The sequence below is a fragment of the Hemicordylus capensis genome, chromosome 2, assembly GCF_027244095.1.
Source record: "Hemicordylus capensis ecotype Gifberg chromosome 2, rHemCap1.1.pri, whole genome shotgun sequence".
NCBI lineage: Eukaryota > Metazoa > Chordata > Lepidosauria > Squamata > Cordylidae > Hemicordylus > Hemicordylus capensis.
Window position 1 is genome coordinate 310,251,312 of NC_069658.1, and position 27,163 is coordinate 310,278,474.

Consider the following 27,163-nt stretch of genomic DNA (forward strand, 5'->3'; position numbering starts at 1 on the left):
CAAAGTAGACCAAGTAGTTGACCCAAGCATGTCAAATACAGTATGAGGTACTGTATTTTTTAGTCAGTCATGTTTGTTCAAAAAGAGACATCTGTGGAACATTAAGATGAGCCTTGGCCAGAAGATACTTAAATATGCATTATATTAGCTTTTTATACCTTGTTACGAAAAGATGAATATCTAAGACACCTCAGAGTGCATCAGTTTCACTTTTATTGATCGTTGGTTATTCTCCCCAGATTTAAAAATAGTTTTAGAAAATATGTTGCTGAAATAGAAGTATTGAGTGTTAAAGTGAATGAAAATGAAGTAGATATGTTTCATCTTGCCCTAGTGGATGGAACTAATGAAACACCTGCTTTGTCAGACACGTTCTGGCAATGTGTCTGCTAGCACATTCCTTGCAAGGATGATCTACCTTTTTATTCTCCCCTACTTTGTATCCTGGTAGGTACCAATGTCTAGTCTTGAAAACATTTAAAATTGCCTTCCATTTTAATTTAGAAAATATTTTAAAAACATTTTGTTCAATAAATACTGAAAATTGAGCTTAATATTATTATTTTGTGGTTGGCGGATGTTTTGTGTGTCTAACAAAACATTGTTAGATGTTTTGTGTGCTTCCCTCCACCAAAGACACACACTATACACATAAAACATGCACTGATATCAATTATATGGCACATTAATAGTACTAAAATGTCTCTCTTCATCTTCTGTGTTTTCCTTTCCTGCTGCTGTCTCCTCTATCTTTCTGTCTTCTGTATCCCATCCTTGCTTCAGCTTCCCCCTCAGGTAAAGCTTGAATCAATAATTTGAAACTTGCAAGCTGTAGTTTCTTGGGGCAAAGATAAAAAATGTATAACTGTATGCCTGTTTGAATTGCATTGTTATGGAGAACATTCTTTTCATAAATACATACATCTGTATTTTAAACATTATTTTTGTCCATGTAAACTGCTATGAGGGCTCTTTTGTTGAAAAGCATTATATGAATAATGGTATATAAATAATAATAGTAATAATATGTTTAATGTGCAACAAAATAAAACAGAATTGAGCCCAGTCCTTGAAACACTGCACTCAGCAGATCTCCCTTTAGCATTAAGACTTTGAGCTGTTTGTACTGTAACTGTTCCTAGTACTGTAGTCACCTTCACACACAATTTTCATAGCAAAATGGCAGAATTTTAACACACAAAAGAAGTTCCTGATGTGTCCAAGATTACTGACAAATTGATTTTGTTTAAATCCATGCTTTAGAACCTGAAGAATCCACTTGATTTGGAGCCACATTCCAAACCATCAGTCATTTCACTGATGGAATTAATTAATCAGGTGGTACTGGATTCCTGTGTTCTGTCTTTGTCACATATTTGATGTGGTCTTCAGATGGATATCAGTTAAAAATAAAAGCCCGACTCTGTTGGTAGAATATGCAAGGAGTCACCATATGAGCAATATGTGAAGGTGTGACATCCACCTCAGTTTTATTGATTGTGCCACAAAAATCTAGTTTTACAAAAAAAACAACTTGCATCCAGTATTTACATATAGTGATTTGCTCTAATTTCTTCCTAGGACCAGTTCACAGAAGCAATGAGAGATTAAAGCAATGAGTGCTGGTGATTTCAAATGCAACCCTTTTAGCCTGTACAGATAACAAAAGGCTCTGGGGTGACCTGTCTAATCCTGGAATATCTTAGTCATCTGTATCATCCTAACAAGCTGAGAGAAGATTTTACCACATATGAAGTTTCGATGTGTGGGGGAAATAGTCTTCTTGATGGGGGCCCATAGATACTGCTCCATACAGTATGCCATTTGTGCAGTAGCTTGTCATGCAGATCTAGAGATTTGACCATGCCACTGATCACTTTTTTTGACTATTTACATACTGTGGAGAAAATGTCCACATCCAGGTGCTGAATTGTTGGAGATGAACTGCTAGCTGTAATGAGCAGCTTCCCCAACGTTGCATTCTACTCAGCCCTAACAACACTGTTTGTGTGAATAGCATTTTTCCTCTTTTCTGAAAGCAAACAGCATTTAAATATAGTTTCACTACAGTGTGATGCAAGAATTTTCATTAACAGGATAAGTTTTAATATTGTGGCTCTAACAATATGAATCACTGATATTGTAAACTAAACTGATTTTAACAAGTGTTTGCTGTGTTACATCAGATTATTGGACAGTCTCACTATGCTGTGGATATTGGAACCCAGATGCCAGTGCAGCCTTCTGCAGTTATGTCACCACCTTTGCAGTTACAGCCTGAAATATTGCCTCCCTGCACTGGTCCAGAAGGCCTTTCGCATACCATCCTTGCTACTGCTAATGCAGCAATGCCTAAAGATCAAGCTTTGCCTCTCCAGTCTACTGGCTACCTCCAACCTCAGCCAGACAATCACCAGCCTCCGGGTCAACACATTCAACCCCAGTCCTCAGTTGTTCCACAGGCTACAGAAGCTGCTCAAGAGGTAGTATAATGTGTGTTAATAACCAATCCATGGGGTTAATAATCTAAGAAGAAATTCAGTGATATGGTTGGAAGGACTTTCTTTTTCTCCCCTGTGTAGCATCTCCTAAAACCAATTCACCTTCAGTGAATTTTTTATTATTCTTATCTGTTCTGTATCAACGGTTCATGTGAGACTTTCAGAATCGTGAAAATCTTCAAGTTTATATTCTTCCTGAAACCCTCTGAGTGCTCACCTTCCCATAACTGTATAACTTGTTCATTCAGTCTTTCTCTACAACAACAACAACACCCCAGTTACCTGTGTGTTAAGGTATGAGGGCTAAACTAGGCATTAGGTGTTAAGCCTGTCAGCAGCGGCAGACTTAATTTTTCTTTCCAAAAAAATAGCAGCCACAACAGCCAGTCTGGATCAGGATTGCAGTAAAGGGCCTCAGGTAGATTTCTACCCTCCCCCATCCCATGGCTCTTGTCTCATGAGAGAGAAAAGCTCCCATTGGTGCTAATCAGAGGTGCAGCTAATCAGAGGTGCAACCTGGACCTAATGGGCTTATGGGGGTGGGGTTTTTGGCTGCAGAATAAACATACTTTCCATATATATACATTTTACCACAAACCCCCAGATCTGGACCAGAGTGCATTGTAGGGGGGGAGAATACATAACCCTCCAAATGATCCATACATCTCACAAATCCGCAGATCCAAGCCTGAGTGCATTTGCCAAAAAGAAAGAAAGAAAGAAGCAATGCAAGCCCTAGTGGATTACCTAGCTTCTTGACCATTCACAAATAAACTGGGACACAACACGTATCCCATGCTCCACAGTTCAAACAGAAAAACAACTTGAACATATAGTGCATTCATAAGGACGTAAAGTAAAACCACAACACGTGCTCCTTGCTTCACAGTTCTCGTGCAGATTTTGGATTTTTTAAAAAAGTTTATTTCAGTATAATATGTTAGTCCCACTAGATATGAAGTACTCTATGGATAGAGATAACTCTTTCTGGCAACTTTACTGCAGTAGGGGGAAATTCATTAAAATCACAGGGTTGGCCAATTCCCTTGAAATAAAAATACACAATTTCAGAACTCGAAGCCCAGCCATTCTGGAAATGTGAAGGGTTAGGCAAAAGAGGGGCATGTTGCAACGGCAGATTCCTTCACATGGCAGTAGAATGATGCTCCAAGAGAGGGCTTTAGTTCCAAAAGGTTCTGCCATGAAACAAGCCACCTATAGAACTTGACTTTTTGGAAGGTTTTTTTAAATTTAAAAAAATCACTAAATATCAGGGGATTGACTGAACCAACACTTAAAAATCAATACATAGTCCTGATAACCTGTCCTACAATTGTGCCAAATTTCAGAACTCTAGGCCAAACCATTCCAGAAATATAAAAAGAGACCCTCTTTTCCCTTGGGGAAAGTCATGGGGCCTTCTAGGAGAGTGGCCCCCAGGTCTGTGCCTAAAGATGCCCCTGGTGCCAATGAGATCTTTTTAACCTGTCAAATAGCAGCTATGGGTAGCTGATCCAAGACCACTATGGAACAAAGAAAGCCTCTCTGCCCTTCATCACAGCCCAGATCTGGGTTGTTCTTGTCCATAGAAACTATTTTTTGACAGAAGCACATCAAAGTTAAGAAATTTGGCTCTGAGATTTTGTTAGACTGTGAGGTTGTCTTCACAACCAGGTCTACCTGGGCAGACCTGGTTGTGAAAACCGCTGAGATCGGTCCCATTCTTGGCATTCTACTGGGTAGCTTGGGAGTTTTACCCAGGCTAAAAATGAGGTAGGAGGGTACACGTGTGTCCTCCTACCTCACTGCCCAGTCATTTGGGAGCATGGGCTGCTGGCAGCCATTGCTACCTTAGAATCTGGGAGAAGGAAAGATAGAGCCTCTGGAATTTCTACAATGTACCGCTCTGCTCGTGCGGTGCATTGTGGGATATCTAGAAGCTGGACATCTAGAGACGCTGATGAGATCTGAGCTGTCGGTGACTGACCAGGAGAGAGATCTTGGGGTCGTGGTGGACAGTTCATTGAAAGTGTCATCTCAGTGTGCGGCAGCTGTGAAAAAAGCTAATTCCATGATAGGAATCGTTAGGAGGGGGACTGAAAATAAAAATACTAACATTATTATGCTCTTCTACAAATCTATGGTGCGGCCGTGCCTGGAGTACTGTGTACAGCTTTGGTCACCATACCTTAAGAAGGATATTGTAAAATACATTGAACATTCAGAAGCACTATACATATATTAAGTCTTTTTATTACCAACTGACATTGCAAGCATATAGTGCTGCTCACTTGGGGCAGTAACTTGAGTGCAATATGCCATGGATAGATTTCCTCCTTTTGGAAATCTGTTCCAAAAAATTGTTTGAGCTAGAGGCACAGTGTCCCCCTGAGCCAGAGAACTGCATGATTAACCCAAAGCATAGTACATAGGGTTGTGTATTTGTATTTGGTTTATTTAAAAATAGTGTTGTAAGATTCCAAGGTTGTTACTAGATTGCTGGATGTTATTTTCCAGCCTCCCTACCCCCATTTAGCAGGTTTTTACAGCCTTTTCCCAACAGGTACAGCTGAGGCACCTGCAGAAACCACAGAGATGACGTTCTGTGAATTGGGGTGTATATGTGTGCTTGGTTATGTAAGCAGAAGTTACTATGCATTATATATTGGAGATGTTCTGTATTTGTGGTCCTTTATTGTCCCACCCCCTCCCCCCAACTGGAGGTTCCCTCCAGTAAGTTAAGCATCCTCCCATAAAGGCCTTTGGAGCCTCCTGCTGCAAGTTAAACATCATTTTATGCGCGTGCACACACACACACACACACACCATGACACACACAGTATTTTTAAACACATGGATTCTTGAGGGCACAAACAGCAACTGAACTCACAAGAATGTAAGAATATAAATAAAACATGTATATTTATGCAAATATGCATTAACAAAAACATTTCAACATGCAACTTAACATATTTCCATCCCACATGTTTCTTTCCCCACTCTGTATCTAAAGGATCCAATATTTAAGCAACTGAATTTGCATGAATGTAAAGATGTACAAGTCTTCTTAAGCAGATACACACTAGCAGACACATTCCAACATGTAACTTGACACAATCTTGTTCCATTTATTTATTTCCCCTCTCCCCACTCTGATGTGCAGAGAGTATTGTCTGCAGTTGCACTCTGCACCTGCTGAAGAGTACTTTCATGGATTCTTGCATCATGAATTCCTAGGCTGGGTTCTAGCGATGACACCACATGCTCAAGGACTCTTCATGGATCCCATGGCTGAACCAGTTCTGCTGTCCAAACTGGTGATCCTCGGTCACCTCCAGTGTTGCACAGAAGATGCAATTGGATGTAACCCAAATGCCAGATAGCATTAGCGCCATGCAGGGAAACACAATTTGCAGACCATTCAAGCTGATACAATACTGGGGAAGCCATGGAATTTGAAGCAACTAATTATAATACATTATAATCGGGCACAAGGGAGGTCAGGAAGAAGGCTCTCAGAATGTTTCCTGAAGCTGGGCAAGGGTGCAGTCAATCAATCCCTTGGATGGGAGACCAATGGGAGGGGGAAAGGCCCCCCTCCCCAAAATAAAGAAGCCATAGAAAAGGTAACCCAGCAATAACAGGCCACAGGAGGAGGAGGCTAAACTGTACATTTTATACGTATGCTAAAGGAGAACAATATATTACTTGCATGGCAAATAGATAATAATGGAATCTAGTTATAATGGAAAGGACCGAGCTACGGAAGTCTTTAAACAGAAGAATACAAAAGCTCCTCTGTGACTAATAGCTAATATTATCCTCTAGTATACATGTAATCCTTGGAATATATTGGGGAATGTTGGACCAGGAAGACCCAACTTCAAATCCCCATTCAGCCATGAAACTCACTGGGCTCCTATAATCTCTCTCAGCCCAGCCCCACCCCAGAGGGTTGTTGTGAGGATAAAAACAACCATGATGAAACCTCTGGACTCCTTCTCAGAGGTGATATGACCACGTTGCTCTGCTTGCACATTTGGCTCATCAGCGTATTGTGGCTTTTAAAAGTCCTATTAACAACACATTATTCAATGTAAAACTCCAAGGCACCAGCCCACACAGCCACCACAGCATAACAGACAACATGAGGATAACATAGATAGAGAGACTCGATGATTTTACTGGCTGTTGGACTAGGACCAAGAAGGGAAGACCCAACCCAAGTTCAAATCCCTATTCAGCCATGAAACACACTCCAGAGCCCCCTCTATATGGTCAGCAGCACATGGTCACCACATGAAGCCCAAACTGTGATGCCGCTGCAGGAGGCTCCCCCTCCCCCAGTGCGCCACACTCCACTTGTTTTGGGTATGGGTCATGGCTGCTGTGGCCGGAGGCCTCCACAAGCATATGGTTGCTCTTCTCAATTTAAGTTGTGCTGCCACCATGTCCACCTCCCCTTCCTCACCAAGCACATGGTTGTGCTGCAGAGCTCCGGAGCCCCCCGCTCAAGCATGTGGCTGCCGGACGCCCTCCAGCAGGTCTTGGTAAGCGACAGACATGGCATGCTGCCATGAAGGACAGCCCCCCAGGGGGCATTTGGAGGCCCCACCCCCTATTGTGGAGGAACGGACTTCAGACCCGCAGTCCAGTGATAAATGTGCCTCTGCATCTATGACCAGTGCACATTGCTTCTGTAACTATTAAAATTATACTCATAAAGCAGGAATCAGTTTTTATTTTCCATTTTAGGTTTCTCTTCATACTACAACAACTAGCTAGGTAATTCCATGCTGGTTTCTTTTTACATGTTGAAAAAAATTGGTTATATTTTCAATTATTTTTCCATAAATGGAATCTCCATTCAGATAAGGGCAGAGAAATAATTTTGGTTAATCTCCTTTCCTTTATAGTTTCCTGTGCCCTTGAAATTGTCTTCCGAGGGCTGAGACCCTCTAGATCAGTGATGTCAAACTGTGGTCCTCCAGTTGCTGTTTGCCTATAACGTCCATCATCTTCAGTCACAGTGGTCAGTAGCCAGAGATGATGGGAGCTGCAGGCCAACAACAGCTGGAGGGCCACTGTTTGACACCCAGATTCTAGATGGTATGTGGCACAGAAGGCTGCAGCAGGAAGGAGGGAATTGATTAAAGTGGCCTATTTGCGTGAATGGAAGTTCTTGTAGACACAAAACAACTTGAAGACTTCAGACTATATATATCCCATTAGAGTTCTGTGGTTTGCTAAAATACGCAAGGAGAATATTGTGACAAAAGATTATTCTATCATGGTTTGTGAGAATATATGATAAATGTCATTGGAGTTTTGTTCAAGTCATTTTTCCATTCAAGTCAGCTTTACATCGTGCTGGATGTAATAAGAACAGTATTCTGGACTCCTTGAAATATCAAAATATTGATTTGTCTTGGAGTTGATAGGTTTAAATTTTTTTTCAGTAATGAGAAAATGATATATTGGGGCCATTCAGATGACCTGAAGGGTGGGGCAGGGAAGGTAGGCATGCAGGGAGATGGCTGCTCGAACTCACCTTCTCCCCTACCCCCAGATAAGCACAAAAATGCTTCTGGAAGCAGAGTGTGCTCCCAGACAATCCGTGCTGCACCACCAGTGCGGAGCTCCAGGGGCTGGGACAACATGTCCTGGCCTCCAGCTATCCCATAATGCACTGTACCATGAGTACGATGCATTGATGGGATCCCCCATCAGATAGGCATTCTAGGCACCCATCTCTGTGTCTCCTAAGGCTGTGTGCAGCTCGAGGAGACACACGATCCTGGCAGCCAGATTACGAAACTGCTTGCTCCCTTAACCTCGGCTAATTGCTCGGCTTGGGAGAGCTCCAGGATCTATGCAAGCAGCCTATCCCAGGCTAGGCTGCTCATGAGAACAGCCTCATCATGTGCTTATTCAGAGCCTGGGATAGGCTGCTTGCATGGATCCTGGAGCCCTAGCCCAGCCTAACCCTGCTCCCAAGCCCAGCTCTTAGCTGAGGTTAAGGGAGCAAGCACTCTCTTAACCTGGCTGCCAGGATCGTGTGTCTCCTCAATGGGCTTATACTTTCTTTCAAATCCCTGATGTAAGTAATTTTAGGTGCTACCAATAATTCCATCAAATGTATTATTTATTTTGAATTAATCCCAACATAATAGCCTTTGGCTCTTTTCTAATCTTCAATCTATTACATTATAGATTCCCACTATAAAAAAATCCCAATAATTTAACACTATAAGATAGTTTCCAAAACTTGCACCATTCATAGCATACTTCCAGCAATCAAATGCCTTAACTATATAAATACTACAAGCCGACACCGCACAGAGCATCTGTGCGCTCTTTGGGGCAGGCTACCTCTCCCCCCCGCAGTCTCCAGTGGGGCCAAGTGCCGCCTCCACCGCCAGCGGGCCCTCCGAGAGCCGCCTCCACCGCCAGCGGGCCCGCCGAGAGCCGCTTGCCAGTCTTTGCGGCCAGCCTCTTTGGGGGCCGTCCACCTCTCCCCCACCCCACCCCACCCCAGTATCGGGGCCCGCCACGCTGCCACCTCCTCGCCCCTCGGCCTGTCCTCCTCCTCGCCTCGCCCCCTCGCACCACCCGTCGGCGCCAGGCCAGGCCCGCCGGCAGCCCTGGCCTGCACCGCCGGCCAATTGTCTTCTCTCCTGGGTGCGCCAGCCAATCAGGCGCCTCTGCAACCCAGCCAATCAGCTGAGCTGCCGGGACACATTTTGGAAGGCACACCTAGGAGAAATGTGTATATAGATTCATTGTTTTAGTAATATGTCATGGATAAATTAGCTTGCATTATGCTTCTTTAAAATTTAAACAGCACAAGAATGATCTGTTAATACAGTGTTGCTTTCCAGTCATGAATCTGAACATGTATTACATGATTCCACTGATCTATAGTGATCTTTATCAACATGTATTATCTCTAATATCTCTAATACCTGTGTATGCGATACTTTATTAGAAATAATACATCAACATTTTTGTCCTCCTTCTGACAGAAGCTTTTCTACTTTGGATAAGCCTTTCAGGTTGTTGGGATCACTGGAAATAGCCCAGTTAAAATGTCTAATTTATAAATAGTAAGGGAAAAATTGTTATGTAAAGTGCTAGTTGCCCTGTGAATTTCTTAATGCATCGTAGAGACCTTTAACTACTCTCCAAATTAAAACTATGTGGGGATGATCTAGCAAAAATTTAGCATTTTTATCTTCCATTTATTTCAATGGGAGATACAAGCACATACTTAACTCTCAAAATTTGAAATCAATTGAATTATGAGTGCTTTAACTGTGGTTGGCTTGTGCCTATGTAATGTGCAAAATGCCTGATTTCTTTTGTGCACAGATACCAATGTTGAAATATTTTATAATTACAGTGGTCCCTCGACTTACGAAGATAATCCGTTCTGAACGCACGTTCGTAGGTCGAAATTTTCGTAAGTCAAAAAGCGCATCCATGGAGGTCCGGAAACATTCGTAAGTCGAGGAAGCCGCATCTAAAAATTCGTAGGTCGAGGAAGCCGCATCTAAACCGGCAACGCCTTCCGGTATTTTTTGTCGTTCATAAGTCAAAATCTTCGGATGTCGAGTACTTCGTAAGTCGAGGGACCACTGTATTGATAATTCAGGGAGTAGAGCATATGCTTTGTGTGCAGAAGGTCCCAGGTTCAATCCCTGGCATTTCCAGGTAGGACTGGGTGAGCCACTGCTAGTCAGTGTAGACAATACTGAGGTAGATGCACCAATGGTTGGACTCGGTATAAGATAGCTTCCTGTGTTCCTAAATTACTTCCTTTTTATATTTTAGGAGCATGCAATATTGGAGAAGCAGCAAAGTTTGTCACAGATCTGTGAAAGGTATTCTTAACTATTTGTTTAGTACATTGGCATACAAAACATGTTTGCTTGTCTTTGCTTGGTCACTAGCATTTATAGTTCTGGAGGGGGAGGTATAAGCTCTAGCCACAGAGATACCTATGTTTAGCATTTTATTAATATACATATTTGAGTTACATTGTTTGTACTTGTCTGTAATTTTTACGATTCATGTGTTATTTTGCCTCAGCATGTCACTACATATGTCTGACTATGGCCTTGTGTATTTGAACTACAGATCTGAGCACTCCCACTATCACCAGTGTACTACTGCAGACAGTATAATGTAGAAAAAGAGCAGTCACCATCTTCTGTCCAACTAAGGGTCATCCCCAAAGTTGTTTCTACCTGTCTCCCCTCTCTCTCTGCAAGCAACCTCTTTCCTGCCTTCCCTCTCTTTCTCTGTGTCTCACTTTTCTCCATCTCTCTATGTTGCCCTACCCTCATTGCAAAATAATGGCAAGAAGGTTGGCATGCCACACAATGCACAATACTTTCTATTTCCCTTCAACAATGTGGCATGCTGCATTTTGTGCTATACGAAGTTAAGCCCTCTTACCTTTGACCAACATCAGTGGTCCAAGGCAGGGGGGACCCCCATGCACCATTATCCCTCTCTTCCTGCCTTGTCATACCATGTTTCCCCACCCTGGTCAAGACCTTCCACCTGCATAATCCCGGTGAAACATGGGGTGTGGCTGGCACTGTGGCAGCCCTCTCTCCAACTGGCGAAGCAATTGTGTGCTGATGCAGGGAAGGGCATGGCCAGCACAGCTTGGGGCGGGGGGGGATGTGGCAGTGGCATAGGAAGAGAAAAGTGGTATCACATAAGGGGGGAAATGTGATGGCAGCCTGTCCCTGAGCTGCCACTCAGCTTGCTATACTCCTGCCAACATCACCTCTAGTCCAAATACATACTCAAGTTGGATATGACCCCTTTTATGGCAATTCTGCCCACACTTCCAACATTTGGAACATATTACTCTAAATAAAAAAAATTCACTGGAAAATCGAGGTGGTACTTAAATTCACTGGAAAATCAAGGTACTACTTAAAATGGGTACTTGCCATTTTAAAAATTTGAGAAACATTGACTCAGTGGAATGGGCATGTGCCCACCTTCCCATAATCAGTACCAGCACCTTCTCTTCCTTCCATCCCACCTTACCATCAGCTTTAATTTTCCTGAGAATCTGCTGAGAATAATGTTCACTGGTTCAACTAAATCCTTGTCATTTGAGAATAATATTTTTTGAATGAAAGATTGTTTGTTATTTCATTGAGACACTGCAGAAAACTCCATATTCACAGACTGAGACTGAAAATGTCACAATACTCTTTGGTACACCCTATACTATCTGGATATTTTCCCTTATTAATTTTACTTATGGTGTGTGTTTTACTTTAACAATTTTTAAACAATGGTCTACATCCAGACTAATGAACCACACATGCTATATGCAACGGATGACTGGGATCAGTGCTCTTTAACTTGTTCATATATGAGCTAGAAGCTGGGGTAAGCAGTGAGCTGACCAACAAAATGGCAAATGCAGTTCAATGAAAGCTAGTATAAAGTTATGCATATTGGGGGGGGGGAACCCAACCAAATTCACATATACGCTGATCAGTGACTGACCAGGAGAAGGATTTTGGGGTCGTGGTGGACAGCCCGTTGAAAGTGTCAACTCAATGTGCGGCAGCTGTGAAAAAGGCCAATTCCATGCTTGGAATCACTAGGAAGGGAATTGAATTGAAAATAAAATTGCTAATATTATAATGCCCTTATAAAAATCTATGGTGCAGCCACATTTGGAATACTGCATACAGTGCTGGTCACCATATCTTAAGAAGGACATTGTAGAACTGGAAAAGGTTCAGAAGAGGGCAACCAATATGATCAGGTGGCTGGAGCACCTTCCTTACGAGGCAAGGCTACAACACCAGGGGCTTTTTAGTTTAGAAAAAGACAACTGAGAGGAGACATGATATAGGTCTATAAAATCATGCATGGTGTAGAGAAAGTTGATAGAAGTTTTTCTCCCTCTATCATAACACTAGAACCATGAAACTGATTGCCAAGAAATTTAGGACCAACAAAAGGAAGTACTTCTTTACACAACGCATAATCATATAGAATTCTCTGCCACAAGATGTGGTGACAACCAATAGCCTGGATGGCTTTAAGAGGGGGTTAGATAAATTCATGGAGGACAGGTCTATCAGTGGCTACTAGTCTGATTGCTATAGGCCACCTCCAGCCTCAGAGGCAAGATGCTTCTAAATACCAGTTGCAGGGGAGTAGCAGTTGGAGAGAGGGCATGCCCTCAGCTCTTGCCTGTGGGCTTCCCAGAAGCATCTGATGGGCCACTGTGTGAAATAGGATGCTGGACTAGATAGGCCTTGGACCTGATCCAGTAGGGCTTTTCTTATGTTCAATAATCTCCCCTTCCCTCTGAAGCCAACTGTAACTCCTGAAAATATGTTCCTCAGTCTTCAGGGACATATTTCCAGGAGTTGCAGTGAGCTTCAGAAGGAAGGGGAAATTGATTAAAATTGACCCTCCTCTGTAGCACCAGCGCAGAATTAGCAGCACAAGCACTTTATTAGATTGGATGTTGGCCCATATATTTAAACTGAGCAAAGCAAGTTCTCTTCTCACTATCACATTATTATACCATGAATATAACTGTGCAATGGAGAGGGCAGATAGATCTCTTTAAAAAAAATTGCACCACAGCTTAATAATAGAGACTGAATTTATGGGTGTGAAGAGCATGCTACGTTCTTCAAGAGAAAAGAGAGGTTCAAAAATATTAAGAATGGAAATAACTGCAAGTGACAGGAACTTTTCTTGTACTCATATGCCTGCTGTATCCATATTAAAATGAGAGTGGAGATATTGTAAAAAGAGCTTCAATGATATGTGTCTGATTGCATGTATCCAATGCTATCAGACAAAATGGGTGCAAGCCAGCCGCGGAGCCAGCCAAACGGTGGCCTGGGTCCAGCACCACTTGGCGGCCCCCTCCACATATACCCATGTGCATGACATCACACACACGGGGCGTGGCTCAGGCTCCAGAGGAGCCCAGAGCGAAGTTCCCCCTCCTGCCCAGGCTACCGAGAGCCCGAGCAAACGCTCCATCCGATAGGACGTTTTCCCCTTTCTGATTTGTCTCTCCAATTACAGGGATGCAACTCCCACCTTCATTGATAAGAATTGTAATGAACTTTATAAACTGAAGACTGTTACACTGAGTCCAAAATTTAGGATTCAAAAAGGAAGATAAAGTCACCTCCAGCTCCTGCCAAATTTATTGGAGCATTTAATATAAGTCGGCATCACAACACCACTAATAACCAGCAGAAAGAGTCCCTGCTTTCCATTCCCTCCTCTCCTTCCCCTCCTCCAATTCAGGGCCCCAGATTTTGCCTCAGCAGCCACTCTCAGCGAAGAAACTGCAGCTCAGCTCAGCTCTCCCCCCTGGACTTGTTGAGGGGGCGACGCTCTCTTCAGAGAAACCCGCTAGGGCCTGCTCTAGAGCCTGATTGAGGAATAGGCCCCCCTCGTCAGTGTGGGGCAGATTCAAATGAAGAGACTAAGCCCTCCCTCCTTCCCTCTTTCTCTCCCTCTGCCATTGCTCAAGGAGGCAGTTTCTCCCTCATGCAACCCCTTAAAATGTGAAGGAGACGCCACTGCAGCCCCCCTGATTGAATCTTGGCTCGCCACTCTCCCAGCCATGCTCTCTTGGCCCCCAAATTCCCTCCTGCTGCACTTTTCACCAGCTCACTGCCACTGCCATGTTAGCATCTGGTGCAGCACTGCATCAGTGGAGAAGGGGAGGAAATGGGATACCCAGAGCATGGCCTGGGCTGCCGAGAGCCCAAGCGAGCTCTCAGCTGATAGGATGTTTTCAAACTCCCAAGCAGGGCAGCACGGCCCTGCTCGGGAGCTAAACCAGCACCCCCGCATCTGACATCAGACACGGGGTGTGTGCCGTGGCTGCGAAGTGTGGCCCCTGATTGGCAGCAGCCCGGGTTCTTTGAATCCATTCGCCCAATGGTGGCTCCACCCCTAGTGCAAGCTGCATTTATTAGAGTAGCAGCTAGGAATCAATAGCAACTCACTCGTGTATCTCATTTGATTACAGTACAGCAGGTGCTCCAGCTGGCATCCTACCAGCCAAGACAAGTCCACCTTAGCCCTTGTCCATAGCTGCTAGGACTTATTTGAAACCCTTCTTCTTAGTGCCAGTCAGTTGTTGGGTTTTTCAGGGTACCTGGCCTTCCTTAACTTATACTGAACTCATATACTCCCTTATTGAAGATTTCCAAATATTCTGTTGATCTTGTTTCCTGTCATGCAATTCCAATAGGCAAAGACATCTGGTTGTATATAGTTCCAGCTGTCTCCTTCAGTGCTCTCTAAACCACATGGTTATTACAGTTATTCCTAAAGTTCTGCCCATATTCATTAATGTCTACAACCAAGTGCTGAGTTGATAAAGTTTTCAAGTCTGAGTTTTCAGTCTCTCTGTTTTGTGCTCCAGACTTAATTTTCAAAAAACCTCTAGACCTGGAGATTCAAATCAAATCAAATGTCTTCACCCAGAGAAATTACTTCATCCAATTATTGGTTCATTAGTTCGTTTTTCAAATTTGTAGACTGCCCCAGACTTCCATCTCTGGGCAGTTTATATCATTTATCATTATTATATCATTTATCTGGCAGGTCTCAAATAGAAAAATGAGAATCAGAGTGGAAAGACTGGATGGGGAGAAATTAGTCTCTCTTGATCTCTGAAAGAAAGAGAACTCTGGATCACCCAAAGAATTGTTTTCTCAAGAGGCTGAGTAATAAAAAGAAGTCTTAAATGTACTTCTTTTTATTGTGCATGTACTAAATGTAGTACTTCCTTTTGATCAGAGATGAATGAATTACCACTATCATTAAAAATAACTATAGTTAAAATAACTGGTCATCTGGCCACTGGCCAGCCACTGCTGGAGACAGAGTGCTAGACTAGGTGAACCTTTGATCTCATCTAGCAAGGGAATTATGTTCCAGTCAGTTTGTGCTGATTTGAGGGAATGCTTTTAAAACAGGGCTGCTTCATTCATACATTTGTCTTCCCTTAACTCCTATGTTTTTTTCATTCCTTGTTGCCAAGCTATATGAGTCCTGATGTTGCTTCTGGCAAGGAGATGAGTGACAGCTTTGAAGGAACAAGTGGAAGTGGGAAACAAGAAGGAAAGCCTTCTAAGAAACATAAGAAATCAACACGTGCTCGTTCTCGTCAGGAAAAGTCCAACCGGCCTAAACTAACAATTTTAAATGTAAGTAGGTGATTGTTGTTCTTCATGGACTGACTTATTTGGTAATGTTGGAAATAATTATTGTTTGTTTTTTAATAGGTATGCAATACAGGGGATAAGATGGTGGAATGTCAGCTAGAAACACACAATCACAAAATGGTCACATTTAAGTTCGATTTAGATGGTGATGCTCCAGAAGAAATTGCTACTTACATGGTAAGTTCTTTGTTGCCTAGGCTCTCTTAAACTATTACTGAGACTTTAGTTTCATAAACTGAATTGATGCCACAATTATATTTGTATAGATATGGAAAAAATTATAATTATCTGGATTTGAGCTGAGGTGTAGGCTAATTTCTGGTTGGCATTATCTTTCTCAATATGTCGAGTCTGTCCAAAGGATAGTCGTGCTAGAGAACACTCACCTCCATATGAGTGAGTCACTGCTGTTGTCTTCTCTTTACTGTTTGTTTGCAGAGGATTCAAGCCCTATGGGATGAGAAGTGTCACTTTGGCCTTTGGACATCCCAATTATAATTTATTGTTGCACATATGTTATTCCAGAAGATCATATAGCATCTAATAGGTTTGCTGGATTGGTCCAAAGAGATGTATTCAGTATGCTACCGTCAATTGTTCTGACAATAGGCTAAAACAAAACCAAAGAGCTGAAAGATCCTTATTACCCATTAGCCGGTTCTCAGAGCTTGTATATATTCTGAGAGGCCTCCCCTATGGAGCATTAATTTTCTGCTTAATCAAGATAGGTCAGTTACATAATACTGATGAATAATTCCTGTGGTCTTACTCAACAAAATTTCTAAGGAAGGACTGGGGTTTTTTTTCTAAGTCTAAAGCACAAGGCACAGCATAGACAAACTATTTTATGTAAAAATCTTCTAATTGTATGTTAAGAATAAGCAAATAGGCATTACAGTTAAGAAGGAACTATGGACCCAAGACTAGAGAGAAAGGGACTACTTTTAAAATATATATATATGTGTGTGTGTGTGTTTGTACATTTATATAGGTAGAAAATGAATTTATATTGCCAACTGAGAAAGAGATATTTATTGAGCAACTGAAAGAGATTATTGACAAAGCAGAAGATATGCTTAGTGAAGATACAGAAGGGGAACGAAGTTCTGATCAGGCTGCAAGCCCTCAGCAAGATGCCTACAGACTGGAGGTCAAAGAGGTATTGGTCCTGAATGGTTTTTAACAAAAGTGATATCCTCCAGCATAACAATTTACTATGTACAATAGCTTACTTTAAGAAGCTAGCACTAAAAGAACACTGTCTGATCTCTTTGGCAGTATAATAATTTTTGCTAATTTTGTTAAGTAGAGATATCAAATACAAATATTTCTGAGACAAATATTTCTGGATTAATTCTTATGTAGATTGCTAATGCCCTCTTCTGTTTTAAACAGGAGAATCGGCAGTCCCAGGCAAGAATGCCAGTGTATCAACAGAATGGTAAACATGTTTTCCGTTAGTGTGTGCGTATATGATCTCAAACTGTAAAGCAATGCATAACCTATGTTTAATAATAATAACAACAACAACAACAACAACAACAACTAAAAAAAATTGGACTGCACCAGGCAACGATGAACTGCATGGCTCTTGGCTAAAACACCTAACAAGCCTTCATAAACAAGTATCAAAACACTTCAATCACATTTTGCAAGGAGGTGATATTGAACAATGGCTAACAACTGGGAAAACTCATCTCATAATAAAAGACCCAGCAAAAGGTGCCGTTCCAAGTAATTATAGACCGATAACATGCCTGCCAACCATGTTCAAAATATTAACTGGAATAATAGCAGATGAAGTAATGCAACACTTATTAATTAACGAACAGCTTCAATTTGAACAGGAAGGAAATTGCCTGAACACCAGAGGCACAAAAGACCAGCTGCTGATTGAAAAAAGGATTTTAGAAAATTGCAAGAGAAGAAAAACAAATCTAAGTGTTACATGGATTGACTACAAGAAAGCCTTCGACTCATTGCCTCACACATGGATACTAAAATGTTTAGAAACAACTGGTGTCAGCAAAAACATTCAGATATTTATTTAAAAAGCAATGAGCATGTGGAGTACACAGTCTCACAATCAATGGTGAGACACTTGGACAGGTTAGCATTAGAAGAGGTATTTTCCAAGGGGACTCACTATCCCCTTTGTTGTTTGTAATCGCCATGACTCCACTTTCACAAATACGAAACAAGACAGGCCTCGGATACCAAACATCTAAAACTTCAAGTAAAAAAACCGTCTGCTCCACATGAACGATCTGAAGTTGTATGGAAAGTACCGGTCAGAAATCGAATCACTGCTAAACACTGTCCGTATATTCAGTAGCGATATAGCAATGGAGTTTGGACTAGACAAGTGTGTTGCATTAATAACGAATAGAGGAAAAATAACAAAAACAGAAAGAATAGAACTGCCCAATGGAAGCAACATCAAGAATCTGGAAGAGAAAGAACATTACAAATACTTGGGCATTCTCCAGGCTGATAATATCGCACACACTGAAGTTAAAAGAAAAATTGGAAGTGAATACATCAGGAGAGTTAGGAAAATCCTCAAATCCAAACTCAATGGCGGGAACACCATACAAGCCATCAACACCTGGGCTATACCTGTTATCAGATACACTGCAGGAATAATAGGCTGGACTCAGGCAGAGCTAGAGATGCTAGATCATAAGACTAGGAAAATCATGACTATCAATCATGCTCTCCACCCCCATAGTGATGTCAATAGGCTATACCTCCCTCGCAGCTCAGGTGGAAGAGGAATGCTGCAAGTCCATCAAACAGTCGAGGAGGAGAAAAGAGGCCTTGAAGAATATAGCAAGAACAGTGAAGAAGATGCACTTCAAATGGTCAGTGGTCAATAATGTGAAACTATGCAACACCAATGAAACAAAGCAGGCCTACAGGAAAGAACAAGTCAAGAACCGAGCAGAAAAATGGAAAAATAAGCCACAGCATGGTCAATATTTGCACAATATAAGTGGAAAATCAGACATCACCAAGACCTGGCAATGGCTTAAGAATTGCAACTTGAAGAAAGAAACAGAGGGTTTAATACTGGCTGCACAAGAACAGGCACTAAGAAAAAATGCAATAAAAGCAAAAGTCAAAAAGTCAACCACAAACAGCAAGTGCCGCCTTTGTAAAGAAGCAGATGAAACCGTGGACCACCTAATCAGCTGTTGTAAAAAGATCGCACGGACTGACTACAAACAAAGGCATGACAAGGTAGCAGGGATGATATACTGGAACATCTGCAAAAAATACAAGCTACCTGTAGCCAAAAATTGGTGTGACCATAAAATTGAAAAAGTTGTCGAAAATGAAGATGTACAAATATTATGGGACTTCCGACTACAAACAGACAAACATCTGCCACACAATACACCAGATATAACTGTAGTCAAGAAGAAAGAAAAACAAGTTAAAATAATCGACATAGTAATACCAGGGGATAGCAGAATAGAAGAAATAGAAATAGAAAAAAAATCACAAAATACAAAGATCTTCAAATTGAAATTGAAAGGCTGTGACAGAAAAAGACCAAAATAATCCCAGTGGTAATTGGCGCCCTAGGTGCAATTCCAAATGACCTTGAAGAGCACCTCAACACCATAGGGGCCACAGAAATCACCATCAGCCAATTACTAAAAGCAACTTTACTGGGAACAGCCTATATTCTGCGACGATATCTATAACAGCAACAACATTGATAATAAAATTCAGTCATCCCAGGTCCTTGGGAAGGACTCGATGTCTGGATAAAACAAACCAGTCAATAACAGCTGCCTGACTGTGTAAATAAATAATAATAATAAATCACAAAACCACTTTTAATGGTATCAATCCAGCCACTAGTCATTAGAAGGAATGTATCACAAAAGCTACCATTTGATTATTTGTTTGTTTTATTTTATTTTATTTTTACATTTTATATCCCACTCTTCCTCCAAGGAGCCCAGAGCAGTGTACTACATACTTAGGTTTCTCCTCACAACAACAACCCTGTGAAGTAGGTTAGGCTGAGAGAGAGTGACTGACCCAGAGTCACCCAGCTAGTTTCATGGCTGAATGGGGATTTGAACTCGGGTCTCCCCAGTTCTAGTCCGGCTCTCTAGCCACTACACCACACTGGCTCCCAAGGCAACATTTAGGGTCCCAAGGCAACATTTTTCCAGCTACTACGAATGTAGTGTGTGATACCATTACATTAAATGAAAGGAAAGCTGATTTATAGTTCTTCTAAGTGGTCTCTGTCCATCTTACAGATGGGCTTTCACGCATCCGGAAAATCCTCACTAATAGACTTTCTTTCCTCATGCTTAGCATATGTAACTAGGCTCCACCTCCTGTTCACCTAAGTCATGTGACCCTCTCCCTCCTCCTCAGTTCTTTTTTGACCGCCTAAGGAGAAGCATTTAAGATACCTCACAGGATTTTATTCTGTCAGGATTTATTATTTTACTTTTATTCTTTCTTTCTGCCATTCTTTAATATATTTTCCCCTTGTTTAACATTTTGCACTTTTATTTTATTCGTGTATAGTACTACCTCTGGTTTTTCATTCCTCCTTACTGAGGAACAAACTGACTTATTTAACACATTGTATGGCCAGTGTGTTAGCCTTTAAATGCTGTCAAAAGTGCAGGGCGGCCTTTCCCTCATCTGACGGACATAGTTTGTGTTTGTTCTGTCTGGGGGAGACCCATATTACCATGTCCTGTTCACACTGTCAGAGGTTTTTAAGACAGGCAAGAAGAAACAGGGCATCTCGTTTACACTTGCATTTGTGGAAACAGGCTCTATCAGCAGAAGTTATGGAGCACTCTGACAGTGGGTTGGTGCTCAGTCATACTGAATGGGCTAAGTCATGCGAGCAGTGGCGTAACTAGGGAAAACGGCGCCCAGGGCAAGCACTGAAATTGCACCCCCCCTGCCGCACCCCACCGCTGCCACCCCCCCCAACATACATCTGACTGACACACATGTTTCAGAAAACTTTTATTTTAAAAATTTAAAAAATTACAAAAATTACCAGTATCATACATGTGGTCAAGCTCCTATCTACCACTTCAGATTTATTTTTTAAAACTATCCAAATTGTGGGGCTATCATTAATTTGTTTGGATAGCTCAGGTTAAAATGCTGGAAAACGACAAATTTCAGTATGCTGGGGCTCATGAAATCCCCAAATATTATGCGGAGTTGTACTTGGAAAAACTAAAAGAAGTGCCTGTCTAATTCTCTGCTATGCATTGTAGCATCACGATTACATAAGTTTTAAAAATAAATGGAGAATTTGACTTTTCCCAGATACTCTGGAAGTAATTAAATGATATGCAGAGTAAACTGTGTCACTGCTTGGAATATATTCTAGTATTTCAGAAAGACAGTAAAAATGAGAGAAAGAGCAAGAAATTCCCAGTGGGCCTTAATACTAAGGATTTCATATTGATTCAAAGACAAACTGACCATTAATAGCCATATTATTAAGACATCACATTTAACTCACTTATCACAAGAAGCAAAGTAAGAGCAAATGGATACAATCTTAGCTCATAAACTTCAGCTCAGTATTCACAAGCCCTTATTCTCTGTACATAGTGCCAATCTGAATATGTGTACAGTGACATATTATATTAATTTTTTTAAAAAAATTACCTGTATCCCCTTCGGGGGACATCTTAAAGGCTGTGGGGGGTCTGCAAAGTTTCCCCCTCCTCCCACTGGCCTCCAGGGCCTCACAGGCACCATTTGAGCATGTGCGGTGGTCATTTTTTAAAATATATATTTTTTTAAATGGCCGCTGAAAACAAAATGGCCACTGTGCATGCTCAAATGGCCTCTGCGAGGCGTGGCATGCCCTAGGGCCTCACAGAGGCCATTTGAGCATGCCCAGTGGCCATTTTGTTTTTGGTGGCCATTTTTTAAATTATTTAATTTTAAGAAATTGTGCCCCCCCTTCAAGTGGCGCCCGGGGCACGTGCCCCCCCTGCCCCCTATAGATACGCCCCTGCATGCGAGGTGGTGCTGTTGCCACCTGGAGGGCCTGGGACTCCCTCGGGGACTCCCTCTGCCTCCAATAGTCTGGTCTCTGGTACGGCGCTACATCAAGCCCTTGAAGTGAATCCGGCTGTCTATGCTGTGCCTGTTACAACGACAGCCCCAGCAGGGCTGGCTGATGTTCCTGCTGCCCCAAAAAAGCACAAGAAAAGGAAGGATAAGACCGGGGCTACATCAGCACCGAAAACAAAGCTGATGCCATTTTCGAAAAGCTGGGTGTTGGCAGTTCTGACGGCCATGCATGCACAGAGTGCCGCCGCTCCGAAGGACACAGAGCGTCCTACGGAGCCGGCAAAGAAGAAGGCGAAGAAGAGGCATTGCAAACTCTGTCGGGACCATCAGGAGGTGGAGCATCAGCTGGCCGCTGAGAAGCAGAGAGCTTCTCCCCTCTCCCCCTGCAGAATGCCTTCGGGAGACCAGGCAGTAAAGCAACTCCCCATCGACCACTCTAGAGGGAGACTGCCTAGACGTGAGCGGAGCGCGACTGTCAACTATGCTCCTGCCTTTGAGTCTAATTTCTCAGAATTGGGCTCGGAATGTTGGGAGTCTGCTTACTCGGCAGAGGACAGTGGTCCTGATTCCTATGTGCCTAGAACATGTGCTTACCTTCCTCATCACTCAATAAAATACTACCCCTCATACAACTATGATGATACGGATGGAAGTGATCCTGAGGGAATGGAGTATATGGGACAATATCAAGACTCTTATAGAGCCCAGGACTATCGAGGACAGGACTATTGGGAGCGGTCTAGAACCCCTAATAAAGGCCACCGCTCCGGTTCTGGCTCATCCTATCAGTATGGACAAAGAGAGATCCTGCATTTTAGAAGGAGCACTCCTCCATATTAAAAGATGCTGTTACCTTTCTTCTAACAAGCAGCCCCAAGTACCTCCCAGGTGCACTCCCTGCCAGACCACCGGGCCACAAACGATGACCAGTCCCAACTTCCACCAGTGACCTGCATTCATGTTAAGAGTGCATCAGCTGGTGTGCCTGTCACGTACAAAGGAGATGAACACGGGGAATCACGTGCTCAACCTTAAGGGAACGTCATCCATACGTCCCTAGATCCGGTTACCCCGGTCCCACCTGAAAAGATTTTGGAGTCCACTGACTCTTCATGCAATTCTGATCCAGACTCTGACACTTCCTCCTCTGGTGAGGATGCTACAGCCCCTAGGCGTGACCCCGACAGGGATGGGGTTAAACCGTTATCTCCTTCTGGGGACTACAAGACCTTTTCAGCCTACATGTCAAAAATAACTAGTACGCTAGGGATCCAATTACAGGAAGTGACTAAACCATCCACAAACCCCTTGTTTGATGTTCTAGAGGAGGGTTTGTCTCAAGTTACAGCACTCCCTATGAATCAAGCTGTCTTGGACATTGTACAGAGTTTTGGGGCAAAACCGTCATCTGTCGAAGCAGTTTCAAGAAAGGTGGAGAATCTATACAGGATACGCACAGAAGACACGACATTCCTGCATAAACAAACATCCAGCACTATCTATTGTAGTAGATGTGGCACAGACGAAATAAAAAAATAAACTTCTGTCTACTCCAGTGGACAGAGAGGGCCGCTGTTTAGACGTTATTGGAAAAAGAGTGTATTCCACCTCTGCAATGCAGATGAAAATTGTGAACTATCAAGCCTGCATGTCCGGGTATAACCTTCTCCTTTGGGAGAAACTAACGGGACACCTGGGATCCCTCCAAGTTACACAGTGGGGACCATTCCTGTCTTTGCAAAAAGAGGGTTACAAGCTGAGCAAGCAGCTCCTGCATACTTCCAAGCATACAACAGACTCTGTGGTCAGATCTCTGGCCACATCGATTTCCCTGCGTCACCATGCTTGGCTTCAGTCATCCAGTCTGCATACAGAGGTGCATACCAGGATAGAGGATCTCCCATTTGATGGCTTGACCTTATTTGGAGCTGAGACAGATGAGACAATGGAACGCATACAGAAGCTACGTAAGACAGCAAAGTCTATGAGCTTCCCTTTGGCTTTGTCTGCCCCCAAATATAATAGGTCCTTTCGTTCCCAACGGCCCTACCAGTCCCGTTCTTCTATGCCCCATGGTTACGACCATTCCTTTCATGAACAATGTTACACACAGTCCAACCAACAGTATAGAAGACGACAGTACCAGAATGCCAAACTGTTATACCAGAAGACCAAGCCTTCCAGAAAAGGGCGTGACTACCAACGGCTCAGTACCAGGCTGAGGTCTTACCTGAGTTGGTGGGAGGACATAACTACAGACCCTTGGGTCCTGACCATAATCCAAGTAGGTTACGCCATAGAGTTCATACAACGCCCTCCAGATTCAGGCATGAGGTCTTCACCTTCGAGCCCCATACTTCAGAAAGAAATAAATACTCTTCTTCACAAAGGGGCGATAGAGAAAGTACCATCCCACCTATGAGACGGCCTCTTCTCTCATTACTTTACCATCCCAAAACGGGGTGGAGGGTTGAGGCCTATTTTAGATCTCCGTCTTCTGAACACTTATGTCCAGTATCACCGTTTCAGAGTGCATGGAGGTTATAGTGGGGCATTTACAAGAGCAGGGAGTGCAAATATACCTTTATTTGGACAACTGGTTGCTGGCAGTGAAATCCCCAGACCACCTCCTGGAGGACCTTGACAAGACTATAGATCTACTCGAACAATTGGGTTTGATGATAAATTACAAGAAGTCGCAACTTCAACCCACACGCCGCATCAGATTCCTGAGTGTCATGTTGGACTCCGCATCGGTGACGGCTCCTTTGCCAGAGGACCGTATCTGCAACATTCTTCAGTGGGCTTGACACATTTCCAGCCAGGCTTGTCACCCAGCAAAAGATGTACAAAGGATGTTAGGTTTCATGGCCTCCACAACAGCCACGTTACGGATGGCCATACTCCATATGAGACTGCTACAGCGTTGGTTCCTCAAGGTCTTTCGGCCGGGGAGGGACTACGATTCCAAAGTATTGTGGGTCCCAGCTCAGGTATGCAGATATTTAATATGGTGGATGAATATTTGGAACCTAAAGCAATCAACGCCATTCCAAAAAACTCCTCCGCAGGTCCAAGTGATGACAGATGCCTCGGAGGATGGTTGGGGTGCGCATCTGCACTCCAGAGCGAGAGTGGGAAACGAATCACTGGGAGACACCTCCACGACCACCTGCTCTGGGAAATTCCTGTATCTATTTCCTCCGATCCCTCTTCTTCCGCGAATTCTCCAGAAACTGGACCTAGACTCAGCAGACTGCATTCTGATAGCCCCCTGGTGGCCATGTTGTCCATGGTTCCCACGTCTCCAGGACCTTTCGGGGGGCCAGTTCATATGACTTCCTCTCCTACCATCGCTTCTGTCACTGCAGGAGGATCAGGTTCTCCATCCAGACATACGAACATTGCGACTTACTGCATGGAGAATCCGGCCGTCTGGCCATTGGAACTGACAGAGGTGTTACCGGCTAGCAGGAAGCCGACTACAATGAAGTCGTATGCAGCGAAATGGAAATGTTTTACAGAATTTGCAGCCTCGCGAAATTTGCCGGACCTGAAATGTATTGAGCTGACAGTGGCTCTTGCTTATCTATTGGAGCTAAACAAGTCAGAACTCGCTCTGTCCTCTGTTAGGGTCCACTTGGCTGCTATATCAGCTTACCGTGAGACTTCTACTCATGGCCCCTCATTGTTTACTTTGAGGGAAGTTAAGCAATTCTTAAAGGGTTTCGCTCACCTGCACCCCGATATGCCCTTGATTGCACCTTTCTGGGACTTACAGTGTGTGCTTAATGCACTTATGGGTAAGCCATTTGAACCGATGGTGACCTGTGACTTAAGGCTGCTTACTCTTAAAACAGTCTTTCTTGTCACTATCACATCGGCCAGGAGGGTGGGGTAACTGCGTGCTTTAAGATGTGATCCCCCTTTCCTGTTGTTTCAAAAGGAGATGGTTGTGTTTCGAGTTGATGTAACATTTCTCCCCAAGATTGTTTCTTTACCCATGTTCTTCCCTGATCCGTCCAATGACTTAGAACGCAAGTGGCATTTGCTAGATGTCAGAAGAGCACTGGCCTATTATGTGGATAGGACTAGGACCTTCAGGACCTCTTCGTCCTTGTTTGTGACCTACGGAGAGCCCCATAAGTGACATAGAGCTTCCTCTCAATCGATCTCTTCATGGACTGTACGAGCCATAAAACTGACATACCAGGTGGCTTGTCAGACTCCCCCGAGTTTGCTACGTGCTCATTCTACCAGAGCAGTAGCTACGTCCATGGCATTTGACAGAGGCCTCCCTCTGGAATCGATTTGTCAGGCAGCTACTTGGGCATCACCCTCATGCTTCATAAGGCATTATGCCTTGGATGTTAGATCATAGAAGGATGCCTCTTTGGGGAAATCAGTTTTGCAAGCAGTATTCGATTAACTGCCTTTTGCTTGTGTTGTTATGCATGTTTATTACCGCACAGCTTATTATATGCTTGGGTTCAATAAAGTTGTGTTTCTTCCAACTATGTACTTACCTTTTTTCTTTGTGCTGGCTAGCATATTTTGAGAAATCTAGAGGTCATGGGCTCTGCCCCTCCTCCATTATCACAGCTTGCTATGCGCCCATCTGTGTGATGGACAGAGACCACTTAGAAAAACTGTAAATTGCTTACATGTAACTGTAGTTCTTCATGTGGTCATCTGTCCAGTCACACACCCGCCCAGCCTGCCCCACTGCAGAGCTTATTGGACTGACTATGGAACTGAGGAGGAGGGAGAGGGTCACACAACCTAGGTGTATAGGGGGTGGAGCCTAGCTACCTATGCTAAGCATGAGGAAAGAAAGTCTATTAGCTTGTGATGATTTTCCGGATGTTTCTCATGCTGTGTGAAAGCCCATCTGTGTGACTGGACAGATGACCACATGAAGAACTACAGTTACAGGTAAGCAACTTGCAGTTCTTGCTGTCTCAAGCAATAGGCTAGTATTTATTTGGGGGTCTTCCTAAACCTTATTTGTTGACTGATCAATTCTAAATTTTATTCCAGTGCATTCCTGATGGCACTTTGATCTCTGAAGTCTGTTTTTAAATCTGAAAAGAGAGGGATGTGTGTACACACACCTCTGCAGATAGATAACACATTGATGATGGCTTTTTTATTTTAGATTTGGTAGTCTGCTGCTGCCACTAGAAAAAAAAATGGGGGGGGGATTGGAAATATAACTTGGAGAAGCCATGCATGGTTTTATACTTGGCCCTATCTTCCCATAAAGATTACTTCCATTACTTTTTTGTTTTCCACGTCATTGGTTTTATGTAT

At 43.1% G+C, this 27,163-nt stretch overlaps 1 protein-coding gene across 11 annotated transcripts in view; it reads left to right on the forward strand.

The window, feature by feature from the left end:
• Nucleotides 1-27,163, forward strand: part of WNK2 (WNK lysine deficient protein kinase 2) — a 192,612-nt gene that overhangs the window by 101,730 nt on the left and 63,719 nt on the right. For all 11 annotated transcript variants that reach the window (XR_008315133.1, XM_053290478.1, XM_053290472.1 and 8 more), the window contains 6 exons: nucleotides 2,187-2,483; nucleotides 10,335-10,384; nucleotides 15,577-15,742; nucleotides 15,821-15,937; nucleotides 16,752-16,919; nucleotides 17,156-17,201. Coding sequence is in view for 10 of the 11 variants with exons in the window: in XM_053290478.1 (XP_053146453.1) it covers nucleotides 2,187-2,483; nucleotides 10,335-10,384; nucleotides 15,577-15,742; nucleotides 15,821-15,937; nucleotides 16,752-16,919; nucleotides 17,156-17,201 (844 nt within the window). In the remaining variant the exon portion in view is untranslated. The remainder of the gene's footprint in view (nucleotides 1-2,186; nucleotides 2,484-10,334; nucleotides 10,385-15,576; nucleotides 15,743-15,820; nucleotides 15,938-16,751; nucleotides 16,920-17,155; nucleotides 17,202-27,163) is intronic.